The sequence below is a fragment of the Opisthorchis viverrini genome (genome assembly GCF_000715545.1).
Source record: "Opisthorchis viverrini unplaced genomic scaffold opera_v5_344, whole genome shotgun sequence".
NCBI lineage: Eukaryota > Metazoa > Platyhelminthes > Trematoda > Opisthorchiida > Opisthorchiidae > Opisthorchis > Opisthorchis viverrini.
The window spans coordinates 523,450-540,620 of NW_008752005.1; the positions used below are offsets into that span (position 1 = coordinate 523,450).

At 47.3% G+C, this 17,171-nt stretch overlaps 1 protein-coding gene across 1 annotated transcript in view; it reads right to left on the reverse strand.

Moving 5' to 3' along the window:
- T265_10237 (hypothetical protein) overlaps positions 1-4,855 on the reverse strand; it is a gene marked incomplete at both ends in the record, with an annotated part of 44,922 nt that extends 40,067 nt beyond the window's left edge. The window contains 2 exons of the mRNA XM_009176553.1: positions 438-727; positions 4,836-4,855. Coding sequence (XP_009174817.1) covers positions 438-727; positions 4,836-4,855 — 310 coding nt within the window. The remainder of the gene's footprint in view (positions 1-437; positions 728-4,835) is intronic.
- Between the last annotated feature and the right edge of the window lie 12,316 nt (positions 4,856-17,171).

A 17,171-nucleotide genomic window follows, 5' to 3' on the forward strand; every position in this document is an offset into this window, starting at 1 on the left:
TTGCTTTCTTATCTCCGGCAACCACCACGACATCTGAGCTCCTAGCTCGCCGCAGAAAGGCATTCAGGGCGTCGTAAAACCTGTCCTTGACGGCGTCGGAGTTACAGTCAGTTGGGACGTAAGCGGACACGACGAACAGACAGCAATCAGCTTCCCGCCTGTGATATTCCTTCACAGACGTTGCCAGACGAACCGCGCAGAGGTGACTATCAATAGGTATCCAGTAAAGCAACGATACTTCCGCCCGGTGAATTAGGACAATAATAAATGATCGTTCAGCCGCAGCATCCTTTTGGTGCTTAGCTGCCAAGCCACACGAAGGAGGCACGAGGGCTGGGATACTGCCAGGTCGCCCACGCTTAGACAGGGGAAGTCGAGAGGCAGAGGTCGGGTTCGAACCACGAACCTTCCGGTCAGTAAATTCGCGCTCTAATTACTTGGTCCATCTCGCCCAATACCAACCACAACACCAATCCCTGCACATCCCGCTGCAGCAGCCTTTGAATCCCCAGAGATGCGCAGCTGAAAGCGAGTAGAGACCGACGGACCGGTTAGCTCAATCACTGTGCTTGCATCTTGAATTCCCTTTCTGACACACCAGCACGCATCAATGCCAAGCGAGTCCAGTGTGCGCGCAAGAGCAGCTTGTTGTCCTGATTGCTGCAGAGTGTGGACATTGAAGGCGGCCAGATAGGGCGTCGAGGCTTGAAGATTGATTTCGAGAGACCTGAAAATATCGGCGCCATTTAACACCATGTTGAGCTCAAAACCGATGCATGACGAACGGTCCTCAGTCCTAAGTGTTGGTCCTACAAGGAGAGAGTTATTAATGGGGTGGGGAGAGGGGGGAGAAAAAGTATGTGAAAGAGGAAGAAGGGAGGCGTCAGCAGTAGCCTGTTTTCGCTTACCTGCCCTGCTGTATGCAGCAAGTAAGGCGACCCGGCTGATGGCATCACGCGACGGCCGATGAGAGTATTGTTAGTTGTGTCGTGATTGTACGTGAGCTGGGATATTGTTAGGGCGTCCATACCTGGAAAGGTGGACGATTTTGGTTGTCGACCAAGGCCTTTGGCTCAAAAGCTTAACCGCAAGGCATCGGTGTTTGGCGGGAAATGCAAACGATTTACAATTTCCACGGAACAAGTTTAATGTTTCAACCCCTCAACCTGGAGGGCCAGGAGATTGTTTTTCAGACCTCTAACCATTGGCCAACCTGGTATGAGAGACTGAGTGTCGCTGAGACACTCCGCAGTATAGCTCAATGGATGGCTGAGGCACGCAAGCCGCCACGCCACAGTAATTTCCAGTCTCCGCCCTCAGTCTCTAATAGCTTCTTTTCCACCCCCCCCCCTCCGCTTGACAACTCACTGACAGTGCTGGATTTATGCACCAATTTACCAGCTCGCGCGTGCAATGCGCAGCTACTTACCCCCCAATCATCGGTGAACGAAACTGTGGCAGCTACAACCAGTGTACGACCAGTACGCGGTTATTACAGCTGATAATGATGATGATGATGAATTTCCAGTCTCTTCGTGACACTAAACACTTCGGAGTCCGTTTTAAAACCCCAAAAGCCTGTCTACTTAACCGGCTTTAATGTTCGCACACTAAAGCAAGCGGGTCAACAGATGGCTCTTTCTAGTGCGCTGGATTCCCTATGCATTTATGTATTTTGTCTGTCAGAAACAAGGAGGAAGGACACAAGTACTGTGATCTAACCAACTGCTTCCTCGATCTCTTCCAGGTTTCGGCTGTGCATCTCTCATGATGCAGAGGCTGTTGTAGCTGGATATGCTGGGTTGGGTGTTGTGTTGAGTGACCGAGAAAAAGCCCCTCTACTGGATTGGATATCCGCTGATAGTCGCCTCTGTGCAGTTCACTTGGCAACATCTGAGAGAAACGTGAGGAAGAAAGGTCCATCGCACCTTGTTTATTGTCTGCTTACGTTCCAACTGTCTGTAGCTCCGAATTAGCCAAGAACAGTTTCTACGATGCTGTAAGTACCCTTCTAAAGCGGGCTAAAAGCTCAGCTATCGTTGTGGTTGCTGGTGACTGAACGGCCAGGCAGGTAGACTAGGCGCTGTTGAGGCCCGATTGGGTGGTCGTCTTGGATTAGACACGAGACGCACGAACAAAGGAGATCGCTTACTTCAGATGTGTGCCGATCACAGACTGCTCCCGTGATTTCCTGGATTTTCGATACAGTGGAAAACACTTGATAACGTGGTGCCCACCAACAAACCAGACACGAGTATAAATAGACCACATCGCCGTCAGTAATCAGTAGCGAGCTCGATCACTGCTTGCTGCTCCCTCTGGAGCACCAGCGTAGACTCCAACCATGCACTTGTACGCTGTAGCTTTTTGCTCTTTTCAGGTCTACGAGAAAGAGCGCACACCTAGCTTAGCCAGCGAGAAGCTAGTGGATTCAGAAGTCAAACGAAACTGTCAGAACCAGCTACTCGAACGTCTGCAGGACGGCTCAGTGTTGGACAAAAACGGTCATTCGGAAAAGATATCCAAAGCCCTTCTTAAAACCGGAACTACTTCTTGCGATACAACCTAGCAAACCTCATCCAAACATTGGATCTCTGGTGAGAGCATGTTTTGCTGGAGGCCCGGCGACAGAGTTTTCCTAGCCGCAACCACAACAAAAGGGATTCCGACCGGGTAGAGGCTACGTTGATCACACCTTCATGCTCCGTCAAGTGTTAGAGCAACGCCACATGTACAGACGACCCACGATCTTGGTATTCCCTTACTTCAAGGGTGCGTTCGATACTATCTACCGGTCAGCACTGTTAACTAAATTGCTCAACAAGTTACGCCCCAGAAGTTTGTGAACATAATACGATCCCTATACTCACAAACCTCTGGGCGGGTGAAAGTGCAAGGTGAGCTCTCCAAAGGATTCCCTACAAAAAGTAGTATCTGACAGGGATATCCACTCCGCTCTTGTTCAAATTCATCGTTGATGAAATAATGAGGATATGCTGGAAGGTCTTCAAAGCCCTGATGTTCAAATCGCTGCCGGTGAGAGCCTTGTCGACCTGGAGTACGCAGATGACACCGCCCTCATCTTTGAAGACCGAAGCGAAGCAGACGCCGTTGAATAGACTGACCGCCATCATATCATCTTTTGGCACGCGTCTTGCACCTTAACAGTGCAAAGTTGTGATTCGGGACGTGTGGTCTATGAACATATCACTTACAATTAAAAGAGAATCACTGGAGGTTGTGGAAAATTTTACGTACGTTAGTAGTCATATTAGCCCTGACAGAAATGTGTCTGATGAAGTAGGCGGAAGAATTTCAAAGGGTGGAACAGCTTTTGCTAATGTACTTGTGGCATATAACTAAAACTTAAGGATCGCGTCTAGCAGGCTACAGTAAGGGTTGTGTTGCTGTGTGGGTGCGAGACATGGCCTATGCGGACAGGTGTGAAGCGTCTTCGGGTTTTTGACCACCGATGTCTCAGAAGCGTGTCCGGTTTTGAATGGCGTCAACATGTTAGTAACCAGGCGATTAGAAAACGGGTATTTGGTTGTGCTGCAGGTACCTCAATCGGGGAAAACATCCAGCATCCTCAACTACGATGGCTCGGTCATGTGCCACGCATACCGAAACACCGTCTACCGAGACCAGTGTTGTTCTCCATGCCTCCTTCAGAATGGCGCAAACCGCGAGGCGGACAATGTATGAAGTGGTTGAAGAGAACGAGAGATCATGAAGAGTTTGGATGTTTTTGGTGTTGTACGCCTTCCAGGACGAGGCACCCGTGACCCCGCCTGTGCTTGGTTGGAGACGTTGCAAGAAATGGCGGCTAATTGATGTCAGCGGCGTATGTGCAGTTTCTCACGTACGTCAGTTTCTCTTCAGATTGTCTAGACGCTAGGAGGTGCAGGCACCTCAGAATGTTTGCTGGAGGTTGTGGAAAATTTTACGTACGTTAGTAGTCATATTAGCCCTGACAGAAATGTGTCTGATGAAGTAGGCGGAAGAATTTCAAAGGGTGGAACAGCTTTTGCTAATGTACTTGTGGCATATAACTAAAACTTAAGGATCGCGTCTAGCAGGCTACAGTAAGGGTTGTGTTGCTGTGTGGGTGCGAGACATGGCCTATGCGGACAGGTGTGAAGCGTCTTCGGGTTTTTGACCACCGATGTCTCAGAAGCGTGTCCGGTTTTGAATGGCGTCAACATGTTAGTAACCAGGCGATTAGAAAACGGGTATTTGGTTGTGCTGCAGGTACCTCAATCGGGGAAAACATCCAGCATCCTCAACTACGATGGCTCGGTCATGTGCCACGCATACCGAAACACCGTCTACCGAGACCAGTGTTGTTCTCCATGCCTCCTTCAGAATGGCGCAAACCGCGAGGCGGACAACGTATGAAGTGGTTGAAGAGAACGAGAGATCATGAAGAGTTTGGATGTTTTTGGTGTTGTACGCCTTCCAGGACGAGGCACCCGTGACCCCGCCTGTGCTTGGTTGGAGACGTTGCAAGAAATGGCGGCTAATTGATGTCAGCGGCGTATGTGCAGTTTCTCACGTACGTCAGTTTCTCTTCAGATTGTCTAGACGCTAGGAGGTGCAGGCACCTCAGAATGTTTGGCATCATCATCATCACTGTCAGCTGTAATAACCGCGTACTCGTCGTACAGTGGTTGTAGCTGCCGCAGTTTCGTTCACCGGTGATTTGGGGGGCGGGAGGGGGGTAGGTAGCTGCGCATTGCAGGCGGGAGCTGATAAATTGGTGCATAAACCCAGCACTGTCAGTGGGCTGTCAAGTGAGGGGGGTTGGAAAAGGAGTTATGCATTGGAGGCAATACCTTGGATGCACGAGCGCCATTGACGGCGCGACTGGGCCATGTCTGACAGTGCCTCTAGCCATTGATGTGGCCCGTCTCGGGGTTCCCGTGCAGGAAGACGGCAGTGACCAGCGCAGCTGAGTTTGCTGGAGAAGGAAAAGCGAATCTCTTCTCACACCTATTCGTTTTCTCTTCTTTTCACTCCACGGCTTTGAATATAATCAGGTAAGAATTATGGTTGAACGATAGTGAAGCATGACTGTCAACACTGATGCTGCTGCATTTGACGATGATGAGTATGTTTAGAAAAAGCTAGGTCACGGTATGTTCGGTGGTTTCTGGGGCCTTAAAATCTCCGGTAAGCATTGGATTTTCATCGGTAGGGTACTCCGTGCTCAGTGACTACACATCAAGCCAGTCACCTTTTCTTTTTGTAAGATGCAACGGCAGACTTCCACATCCAACAGAAATATAGGTCTTCTCGAATACTAACTCCGTCGCTCTCGAACGAAACTTATGACGTACTCCTCAACTCTGCGCGTGACTGAGTTTGCCAGGTTCGCGACTGCTACGATGCCGGAATCATTGACAGTCCTAACTGTTGCACGCACTGGTGTATTATGCGTGCATGGTGTATTTTAAGTGGATGAACATTAGGCCAAGGGGGCGTCCTTGTTTTCCAACACGTCCAGAACCCACGTTTAAAAACCTCATTGCATGAAGGCGTTTAAGGAGACGATTTCACCCAAACCCTGGCCTGGTCGGTTGAAAAGAACACACTGAAGTGATTTCAGTAGTACTTCATTTTCGTTTCGGCAGTTCACTGGGCATGATTAAAAGCCTCAATTGGGGACTGTTACTGTCTAGGTAGCGTCATAGAACAGTTGGAATCTCTCCATAGCCGGAAAATGGGTCTAATGTTGACATTTGAAGCAATGCTCCTATGAGAGCGAAATATGGTGCATATCGCCATTCCTTTGTCCTATTGGACATTATTTCAGACCCTCTGGATCAGTGTCTCTGGGTTCCCAGGGCATAGTACGCATCATACCGGATATGGGAAAATATTTGGGTTAGCGTCCCTCCAACGTCTTTAAGTTTCTCCCTCCAATAACGCAACCCACTCGATGAGGACCGTGGGGCGAGATGGCTCAGTGGTTAGGTCACGAATTCACTGACCGGAAGCTCCGCGGTTCCAATCTGACTTCTGCATCTCGACCTTCCCTGTCTAGCATTGGGCAGCATGGCAGTATCACAGCTCTCGTGCTTCCTTCAATAGGCACGATTTCGATATTTTTCTTAAAATAATCGTTCAGTTGTAACACCTTGGTTGCCTGGGAAAATCCAATGTAAAACTACCTGAAGGAGTCAAAGCTGCTACCTGATCAAGGAACTCCATAAATAGTGCAACACAGCCAACTCGGGCTCTTCATATAACACACACTGATACTCTAACTCTCGTGCTCAACACTCGAAAACCCGGTGGGTATATGCGACGTTGATTGCCTGGTTAAAAACGAAACGAAACTATCGAGAATGGTTTAGTTATCACTATTCGATTGCTCCTTGTCTGCATCCGCCAGGGGTCTTGAATACCCGATTCTCTCACAGATACTGCCAAGAGATTCATAGAGAACGAAGAGAGAAATGAGGACGCGAAATTTAGAAGAGCCCTTGAAAGTTCCAATTTTGTGTTTAACGCGTTGCTCCCTCTAAATTTTTGTTTTTAAAATGCCAAGTCCAGGTAACTTCGTACAGAAAAGACAGGATGAATAATATTTCCGGCCAAAATCTTCACGACGAGCCAACACGTAAAGAAGCCCGCCTCTTTCTAGGTGCGGTACATTGAATGCTTCAGTTCAAAGAAATGCATGAGGTCACGGATTCGCGGATTAATGCGCTGGATCGAGGCGTTCGCCCAAGTTTCCAGGGTCGGTTTCGTTATTGTCGTTCACCCGCTGCCGTTCATCGGAAAGACACAAGTGAATAAAGTATGTAGAACTGCTCTTCAAATTCTCAGCGTGGTGCAGAAAGCTAGCGAGCGCGAAGATTCGCATTAAAACTCTTTTAACAGTGCTTTGAATTGGGAAGGCGCCCATTAGTCGCGCAATGCTCTTAGCTACAAAACCCTCATGACTGAAATAAAACATTTTGAACCGAAATGTTGCATCTTGTTGCGTATTTGCTCAGAACAAAAAACATTCCAATCTACGTTCATATTATTGCAGCACCAAACTTCATTGTCAACTGGAGCAATCATACCTCTGGCGAAAATGTCTGGTTGGATAATTTCTCAGCATCGCTACGAGTCCGGAATGCTTAGATTGGGCTCAAAAGTTTGAACTTGTACTCTGAACTCAACCGGCCGGTTGCTTAAGTCCATCAGGAAGACGTCATACCTTTAGAAAATTATATTCCATTGTGCGAGCACTGAGCACCAAATCTCCGCACACTATTCCCTCTATTACTCCGCACTTGTTCCTATGAGCCTCCTATATAATCTCCCTTAAGCAGCAGTTCTTTCTCTCCGTACCCTCCTCTATCACTATTCAGTGATGAGGGCGTTACAAGGCGGAGCCATCTCCATTCAACTTGCCCTCGATATACACTCTCCTCCCTTGTTGCTTAAACACTGCACGAGGCCACCCGATTCGCATGAGTTTAATCCCGCTATTTCGGTTCGACTGCCACATTTACTACTACCTCTCGATACCACCGATACAGCAGTTATAAACGGTTAAAAAAATCAGCGTGTGACTGGTCCACGGGTCAGTGCGCGGGTCAGTGAGTGATAACTCCGTCGATACAGAAAGCTGCATTGATTGCCCAAATGAACCCATCTTCGTGGTCCTCTACTTTACCCCTCATTTTGCTTGCAATTCGCTCCACTATTAAGGAGGATCTTCACTGTTCACCAGCTGAACTAGTAATCGGTGCAACTTTGCGTTTACACGGTGAACGGGTTTCCCCTTCTGGCACACAGCCAGAATCACCCGTTACATTCATCTCCTGTCTGAAACAGCACATGTCCGAACTTTGTACAACACCGACCAGACGATCGACGCAAACAGAACACATCTCAGCCGATCTCTCTTCTAGACCATTTGTATTTGTCCGACATGAAGCAACGAGGAAACCCCTCCAACCCTGTTATAATGGCCCCTTCAAGGTTATCGAACGTCACTCCAAATACTTTGTTTTAGAGAGAAGCGGAACGCACGATACCGTCTCTATTGATTGCCTGAAACCTGCCTACATTGAAGCACCCACGACCACATCCAGCAATCCTGCTATCCCAACAACACCCACACCTACCCAAGATATCCCTCCTGCCAACCTCACTCCTTCCACTAGTCGTTCCGGACGTCGCGCCCGTTTCCCTCAGCACTTAGCTGATTACGAAACTTGAAGTGAGCAACTTGTGATTCGTTACTTTATTTATTCGAGCGTTTTCCCTTTTCATGGTCAACGCTCTAGTGGGGGGAGTAGTGTGGTGTTTTGTACCTTTATTTTACTTCCATTATAACACTACGTATTTCATCAATTGCATAATCGCTTTTTGTTTGAATACGAAAAACTAAAAAAACGCGCACTTGGACAATTTCACAGAATACAAGCATGGTCACGTGCTTCGACTCTCTCTTCTGATTTCGCTCGCGCTTGCAGCGGTCATTCGCGAGTCTCATGTACTAACTCTGGTATCAAAAATTTCAGGCACCTTCGGAATCTATTATATGTGGGAACTGTTCAGATGAAGACCTCTGGACCAACATAATTGGATTATTGTTTATTCGCTGACCTGGGCCAAGGACGAACTATTGTAAAGAGAACAATTGTTGGTGAGTCTGTTCCGTCTGGTCTCTTTATTTTTGTATACCCAACCTAGCGTAATCATTTTTGTTTCTTTGCCACACACTCCTGGTAAACTAACTTATTGGGTTGCCATTCCACTACAGGTCCTGCTATCCTCATCACCACCTTAATAATCCTCCTATCCATCACTGCACGGCTCCGCATCGCATTCTCACACGTCACTACCCGCTGTATCATGAGTGCCCTCTACCGGCCACGCCTACATTGAACGCGCCAGACTACGCGACAACGAGAAAGGAGAGCTCTGGACACGACTGTTGTTTCAGCACAAGACATACAGAGCTTCTGCGTAAATACACGTATGGTCGCTCACCTGTTCGTTCTGTACGGCCACTGGTGCTGTTTCGGCCGTGAACAATGTCAGCCCCACTCCACTGGTCGTATATTGCTAAACCGCTTTTGGTTAGCTCAGCCACCGCACCTGCTATCCGAGACGTGTCGTGCCGATGGTGAACTTGGGGATGAGTCAGTGTCTGCACATGTGCTCCTTTCATGTCTGGGCGAGTCATGGCACTCTTTTATTTTATAGAATATAGTAATTTTTCAGCCTGCGATTTATTTGCAACCGTTAAACTGGAATTCTTCGCTGTCCAGTTCTTCATTGCAACGGGCCGACACCAATGTTTAGTTTCGTTGACTCATTTTTTTGCATCTCGAACGTTTCGAGAAGGGTGTCTGACGTAAATTCGCTCTTCTTTCTTGGATTATATGGGGTCATGCGCAATGTCGAATTTGATTAGCATGCCAAGCCAACACCGTTCCGCCAACATCTACTTCATAAAGTACGTCTCCTGAGTAGTCTCCGACAAAGGCAGTCTCCATGATTGTAAATACGTCCATTGCGACATTTACCGTCAAAGTTCTCTGATTGGGCTTCTTCGCCTGTCTCTTTAGTTTTCCCGGGACGCAGTGCATCAAACAAAGTTTTCACATTCCTCCTAAACATAAGCGTGGCTGGAGACTTCCCATTATGGGAACCCAACCGAGTGGCGCGGGAAATCATGACCCAAGGATTGCGAAGTCTTGATGTCCACCAGCAAAATGCATGGGTGCATGTAAGAGAAACGAACCCCAAACAAAGGGGCATTCCGTTGAACTGTTGCACGAATTCGCGCAAATCCAACTGAAGCTCTACAAGAACCGGAACTTGGTGTGAATTACCGACAAACTCGTGCGCCCAGCACGTGGTAATAGAAGCGGTCTAAAAGCGCGGCGAACGAAGAAGAAAAATGGCCTAGGCAGACGGGAGGGCGTAATGAGAGGAGAGGGTACAACGTTTTTGTTGAGAGTACCTTACATTCACGCAGCCAAGTCTCCCAGCCTGATCGGGAGAGCAGAAAGTGAAGCTGTGTGGCAGCATACCCGTACAACTGCTCAAGAACCTGGAGCAGATGCTAGGAAAGATCAACATACACAATATTATTAAGTCTGCATTTAAGGGATTGCCACGTACACATGCGGAAAGGTTCGCCAGTGGACACGACTGCCAGAGTTCGGAGGGCGCTCTGGCTAGCTGGTTGGTGGCTTCACCCTAATGAGTTTTTGTTCATTCAACATTTAGATCGAATTTCCTATTCATGGTTTCTGATGTGAAAATTTTTAACCTTGTTTGTGGATTCATTTCTGTCTCATCCGGTTGCACGATACAGCGGAAGAAGATTTCATGCTGTCCACGCAGTTGTTTGGCTAGCCAAAACAAACTACCTTCAAAATATAGAGGGAAGTATCGCACAAAACGCTTGAAAATTTCTTCTACCCAATCTTCCTGAACTCAATTGCATAAATTCAAATGTCCCGCCCAATCATGCCCGCTAATCATTGACATTTTATTTTTATCGCATCACCACATCTCTATCTCTTCCGTTAAAACATTGCGTTGCGCAAACTATGAACATGCTCTTGATTCCTCAAATGAACCGTATTATCACTTGTTTAAATTCACATTTTTGGCGCTTTTAAAACTGGTTTCTCACGCTTAATGCTCGTCCCCGTGTTTGTCGTTGGTCTAACTGTCGGTCGATATCTGTCAAGTACAGCATATTTTCGTCGGGACCACTTTCGTTTTGAATTCGAATTCATTCTTCGGTGCTCGTTGCTCGACCTATCGGTTTTGTCGCTTACAGTACTTGACAAGACAAAAATTTCGTGAAGTTCGTAGAAAATGCCAAGAACAAGGGACGCTGTAATAAATGAGATGAAACGTGGAAGAGAGGATACACAAAAAGACGGCAGGCAACTGATTCATGATACGCACTCTCGTATGGCTTCTTTGACTGGGTCTAGAGATAACAGGCGTAGCAGGAGATCGCAGCCAGCCTTATTATTAGCTGACTTAAAGCGAAGTCAGCTACAGAAAGTGTTGGAAATATGGGCTGTTAGGGACGAGCAGGACCGTCAGATCCAGCTAATGAAAGCTGATAACGACGTAGAAGCTGCTCGTTTAATGCACACCCTCTCCCACTCTGAGGATGAGTCGCGTGCCGATAATCAGTCAATTTCTACGCCCTCAAGGGTGGCGATTTGCGATTAGGAATGCCGCAGGAAACATAAACTTGGACTGTCATGCCGCGAGCCTAAGTCTGATGTTAATAATGCTCCAGTTACAGCAACAACCAAATCGGCTGACATATCAGTGTGGGATGACCCCACCAAAGGGTATCTCTTAGGGAAGCACTCCCCTAAACGCAACAGCGAAACATTTATGGCTGGCAGTCATACGCTTGCCCCTTTGATTTCTCCGATGGACCTTCCCAGAGTCGATTTGACTAAACTCGACGGTAGTTTGCACGATTATTTGAAATTCGTTCGTCAATTTGAGTTCTATGTTGAGTCGAGAACGACTGATGATGGGTAGAGGTTGCTGTGCTTGCTGCATTACTGCAGAGGGAGAGCGCGCGAGGCCAGTAAAGACGGCACTGTACTTCCACCCACAGAAGCCTATCGACGTGCTCACCAAATTCTGAGTAGGTTTTTTGGCAAGTCTCATTGTGTCGCCCGATCGTTGTTAGATGGGCTGCACGAAAGGTTTACGGCGTTCTCGGCTTCTCAAGCTGATTTGCTACAGCTCACAATAAAACTGGAGAACTTCGAAATAGCCTTGAAACAGATGGGTTATGAGGCCGACCTGAACTCCCTGTCGACTCTCGAACGGTTGGCCCGTTGCCTGCCAGTATTGCTCCAGCAGAGGTGGGCCGAATACGCCGATGGTGTAACGAAGGATGAACGTGAACCGACGTTTAGAGATCTTCGTAACTTCACGGATATCAGAGCCAGGATATCCAATAGTAGGTTTGGCACGATGGCCGACCAAATCAACAAGTGTCGCGCGGCCCAGACAACCCGACCCAAGCAACTCATCAAACGGCAACATTCATTCGCTAACGCTGCTTTAAGACACCTGAAACCTGCCCTCTTTGTAGGGAACCTCATCCATTAACGAATTGCGTGAAGTTTGCGGAGTTTGAGTGGAGTAAGTGGATGTGAGGTGTGCTTCAGTTGCTTGAAGGATGGGCACCTGACCTAGGCATGACACACCGAACGCAAGTGTGGTGTAAATGAACGCAAGGCACGTCACCATTACTTGCTACGCACCACTCCTGATCCTTCGCGTTCAGAACAGGGCACCTGTATTGCAGCCCACACACGTCAGAGATCAACAACGTCGGGCTTGCTCCCGGTCCGCATTAAAGGACCTTTAGGCGAGCTCGCTCTCTACGCATTGTTAGACAAGGGCTTCGATACTACCCTGGTGAGCCACGACGTGTTGCAACAACTGGGCATCCCATCACACACATCACAATTGACTATCAAGACCATAAGCGGTACCTGTCTATCCGAATCTTGCGTGGAGAACTTAGAAATCGGATCCCTGTTAGACAGCACTTGGGTCAATATCGAGAAAGCATTCGTTGTGCCTGGTATTATGCCGTCTGTTAACGTCGAATCTCGTGAAGCACTGGCAAGAAGCTATGCACATTTGGACGACTTGTTTATCACCGACATACCACACAAGTATATCGCAATTTTGATAGGATGTGAGGTGCCGGACGCATATTTGGTACTGGACCAGCAGCTTGGGGCACGTAAACAGCCGTTTGGATTGAAAACGCCCATCGGATGGACTATATTAGGTCCAACAGGGGGTAACAAAGATATCACCTTCTTGTTAATCGCTTATATCGGGAAGATCCGACCATTCTGCAACAATTGAATCGGCTATACAAGGAGAGTTTGCGGATGTTAACTCGCCTAATTTAGCCATGTCTTCCTATGGTAAGCGCCCTTTGGAGTTGGTAAAAGCAAAGGTTTGTGTGATTGATAGTCAGTTTGTTATCCCAATGCCATGGAAAGACGATATCAATTGCGCTAGTTCCAACCTGCAGATGGCAACCAGGCGACTGCAGTGTTTGGAAAAGCGTTTCTTAAAGGATGAGATCTATTTCCGGCAGTATAGTGCTGTGATAGAACGCAACTTTAGGATGGGATACGCTTCGCCAGTACCGGCACATCGGTTGAGTTCCGGGTTTCGTCCTCGGTGGTATTTACCTAATCACTCTGTCGTTAGTCCAAAGAAGCCTGGGAAATTGAGGGTGGTGTTTTATTGTGCAGCGCAATTCAGCAAAAAATCTCTAAATGGCTACCTCTATAAGGTTCCAGATTAAAGAGCCGATCTGAGAGCAGTACTCTTGCGTTTCCGCAAGGAGTGTGTAGCACTTTCGGCTGACATAGAATAGATGTTTATACAGGTTCGCGTTCCGGAAAACGATGGAGGAGCCTTTCGGTTCCTGTGGTGGCCGGGTAGCGATATTTCCTTGGCGTCGGTGGAGTTCCAAATGAATGCGCACGTGTTTGGAGCGAAATCTTCGCTATTCTGCGCCAACTTTGCTGTGCAGCACACTGTGGAGCCATTTGGAAATGATCATGCTCCTATAGTCTCCGAGATGATTCGTAATGGTTTCTACGTAGACGGCTGTTTGTTGTCCGTCCCATCCATTGATGCCGCTGGAACGATATCCACTCAGCTGTCAGAAAAGCCCCTCGAGGTAGGCTTCCATCGCAGAAAATGGGCAACTAACGCACCCGAGGCCATAAAGCACTTGTTTACTGCTGAGCGCGCTGAGCCACCAGTGACGTTGTCGGGTTGCCACCCGGTCATGCACCCAATCCTTGATATACAATGAGATAATTTACGAGATGATTTCTGTTTCCACTATGATATACCGAGGACCGCACACGAGATGCGGCATACTGCCAGCTGCGTGTTCCTTTTTCGACCCACTTGGTATTGTATCACCACCTTGCTTACCACCTAAGCAATTGCTACATAGGCTGTGTCGAACCGACCGGGGATGGGACACCCCATCGACTGTTCATGTGCAAAAGAATGGACAGACTGGGTTGACTTTGTCACCTCGCTCGGTATAATCAGACAACCTGTTCTCAGTGGACGTGAGCTATCGAGGTGAAGCAGAGCCACACCTATTCAGCGGCGCCTCAGAGACAGTATATGGAGTAACTGCCTACGTTCGGTTCTGTGCGGGGCTTAATCGACCATGTTGTCGATTGCTTTTCGGTAAGTCGAGAGTGTCTTCTCTCAAGACAGTATCGATCTATCGGCTGGAGCTAACAGCGACCGTGCTTGCGGTGAAGATATCCCGTACCATTACCAAGAGTCTGAAGGACATATCTTTCAAAAGTTAATTCTGGACAGAATCCCAGATTGTTTTACACTATATTAACGACCAATCTTCATGATTCACGACGTTTGTTGCAAATCGTTTGGCGATCATACATGAGTATTCTAGTGCGGAGCAGTGGAGGCACGTTAAATCTTCAGGTAATCCCGCAGATATGGCATCCCGAGGTATTGGGGATAAAGCTCCCCTGGGTCGATGGCTTGTTGGTCCAGATTGGCTGCACGCTGGTAATGATCTACCAATATTCCTGTCAACTGTATCGGGGGTTCCCGAAGGCTTTAAATACAAGCGAGCACCTAAGTGTGTTGATGCTATACGCCCAAAATCTGAGGTCGGCGTGTTGTTTTGTCGCTACTCCAATTGGTTTAAACTTACGAAGGCTGTGGCTTGGTGGCTGCGGTTTTCAAAGTATCTTGAGCCAAGGTTGAAGTCATCACCTACGACCGTATAGACTGGTTATCTCAGTTCAAGAACTCAGGGTAGCAAAGTATACAATATTGCGTGCCGTGCAGTCAGGGTGCTACGCGGCGGAAATAGCTCGGATAGGAAAGCCTGGTGCGATGCACGCAAAATCATCATGGTGTTGAACACCTGAATTTGTTGCAATATCCTGACTGAAACTTACTGGGTCTATCACGTGTCTATCACGAGTCTATCACGAACCCGAATGGGGAGAAGCAGTGAACTGTGTTCCTGAAACCTCTGTCCGTTTAGGAACCTTGTAGGCAAATACTACGCTTGTCATAATAAAAGCCTCCAAATCACCGACATTAAATGCAATCATTTTGAAGCGTCTTCCGGAAGGTCAGACACCCTCCTAGTTCGTTCTTTGTTCAAGGTCCCATATTCAGTTGCAAAAACATCAACATATGCACCTTGGCTGTTTGAATGATAGATAAATGATCGGATATCTATGTCACACAACCGATTTTTGGATGGATACATCAACCCGATGACACTCCAATCAGCTACTTTCAAGCCGTGGAACAACATGGAGCTTCGTCATCAGATGGTAGCCAAATGAATCGAAACACCCGGATTTCTTCCACGAGCCACCTTCTTCGAGGAGTCTTGAGCGCCTACACCGAAAGCTTCTAGCAGATCTAGCCTGATCGTTGATGAGGACCACCGAACACCAGTTTACGTCTGCACTACTTTTTTGTAGGTTACAATTTATTTTGCCTTTGCGGAACCCGCTCCTTGCCCACCTAATCAGCAAATCAACAATTGCTCACTGACACATCGCTTTTGAGTTCCATTCGACCATTACAACCTTTAATTCTTTTGTTAGCAACTCAAAGAACATTGGTACTTTGCAAGATGTCAATATCGGTCACACTGTTCTCAGGCAAGTGTGGTCGGACATAGCCTGCCGACAATGTCATTTGGCGCAGTTAAGCAAACCCGTTTACTGCAGCTGACATATTTTTGAGTGAAAAGACAACATATGGAAGATGACCGATTTTTTTGAACATAATGAAAGTGAAACAAAGAGAATAATGTGCACTGGTTAAAATGTTTTCCAAAAGAAATTCCCAGAATTAGTCTGTGAATGTCAAGAAGAGAATGCCTCGTCAGTTTGTCATCAAAAAATAACGATACACATTGAAACTTTTAACTTGAGCTTGGAAAAGTTTCTGCATTTCACTGCTACCCCATCAGTCCAGGTGGGTGCGTTGCGTATCCTTGAGTTGTTAGTTTTCCTCAGAAATGGAGGCATTGACCAATGAGCACCACGAATACACCACTGGACGGATAATTGTTTGAAACTGTGCGTCAAGTGGACTTTATAAATTCAAGCTTCTTATAAAGAGATATGTTGAAAGCCGGAAGAAAGTTTTGAAGCATAGTTGGCACCTCTCAGATGAACCACCTGTGTGTATGTTATTCAGTCAACCGCCGATCATACTGAAGTCGAAATGTAGCATTTCCCTCTAAGTTGACCGAAGAGGGTGTGCATAACGTAGCAGTACGAGGACCAACATGGAGTTTGGTAGTCCCCATGAATAGTTTGAACTGTATCAGCTTAAACGAAATTCCTTACACTCATCTCTTGGGTCACTCAGGGTATTTGAGTCATGTTTTTCAAATGCACGTTTTGCGAAGAACGCATACAATGTCCTGAAATGTGTCGTAGTCCACTTAAGCTATCATTCAACTTGAGTCGATACATTGAAGATACTCATTGAGTACAACATGAATAATTAAAGCCTTTCGCCGAAATTCGATGATTCAAATAGAAATGAGTCCACACTAATCAGTTGAATTCGATCGGTTGGTACTCTATGAACTAATGCATACAACGAGTATAATCTACACTCTGCAATCGCCGCAGCCAACAACAATTAAAAAAATGTGTTCAGCGCGTTGTAAACGTCTGAAGTGGTCTCCGAGTGGGAAGCTTTAACAGACGGACCAATCGAGTAACTGAACCACGTTGTGCCACTGGGTCGTTGTCTGAGGCGTCGGGCTTTCCGCTCACATTCCAGAAGAAGCAAAGTGTTGACGTATTCACATGTGAAAATTCAGATGCGTCCAGTGCGTGTTGGTGGGGTAGTGGTAACGCGCTCATGTCAGATGTGCGGAGTTCCGAACCCCGCAAGGCCAATGAAATGCACTGCTGATGACCTCTCATAAGAGTGAAAATCCAGCCTCGTGATTTCCCCATTTCTTGTGCATTCATGGGAAGGATTCTGTCAAGACGCCAAAAAGGACCCTTCGAGCCGCGCGCCAATTGTAGGCAAATCGATGGTTTGGGGCACAATTTTATATTCTAGCGACAGTCAAT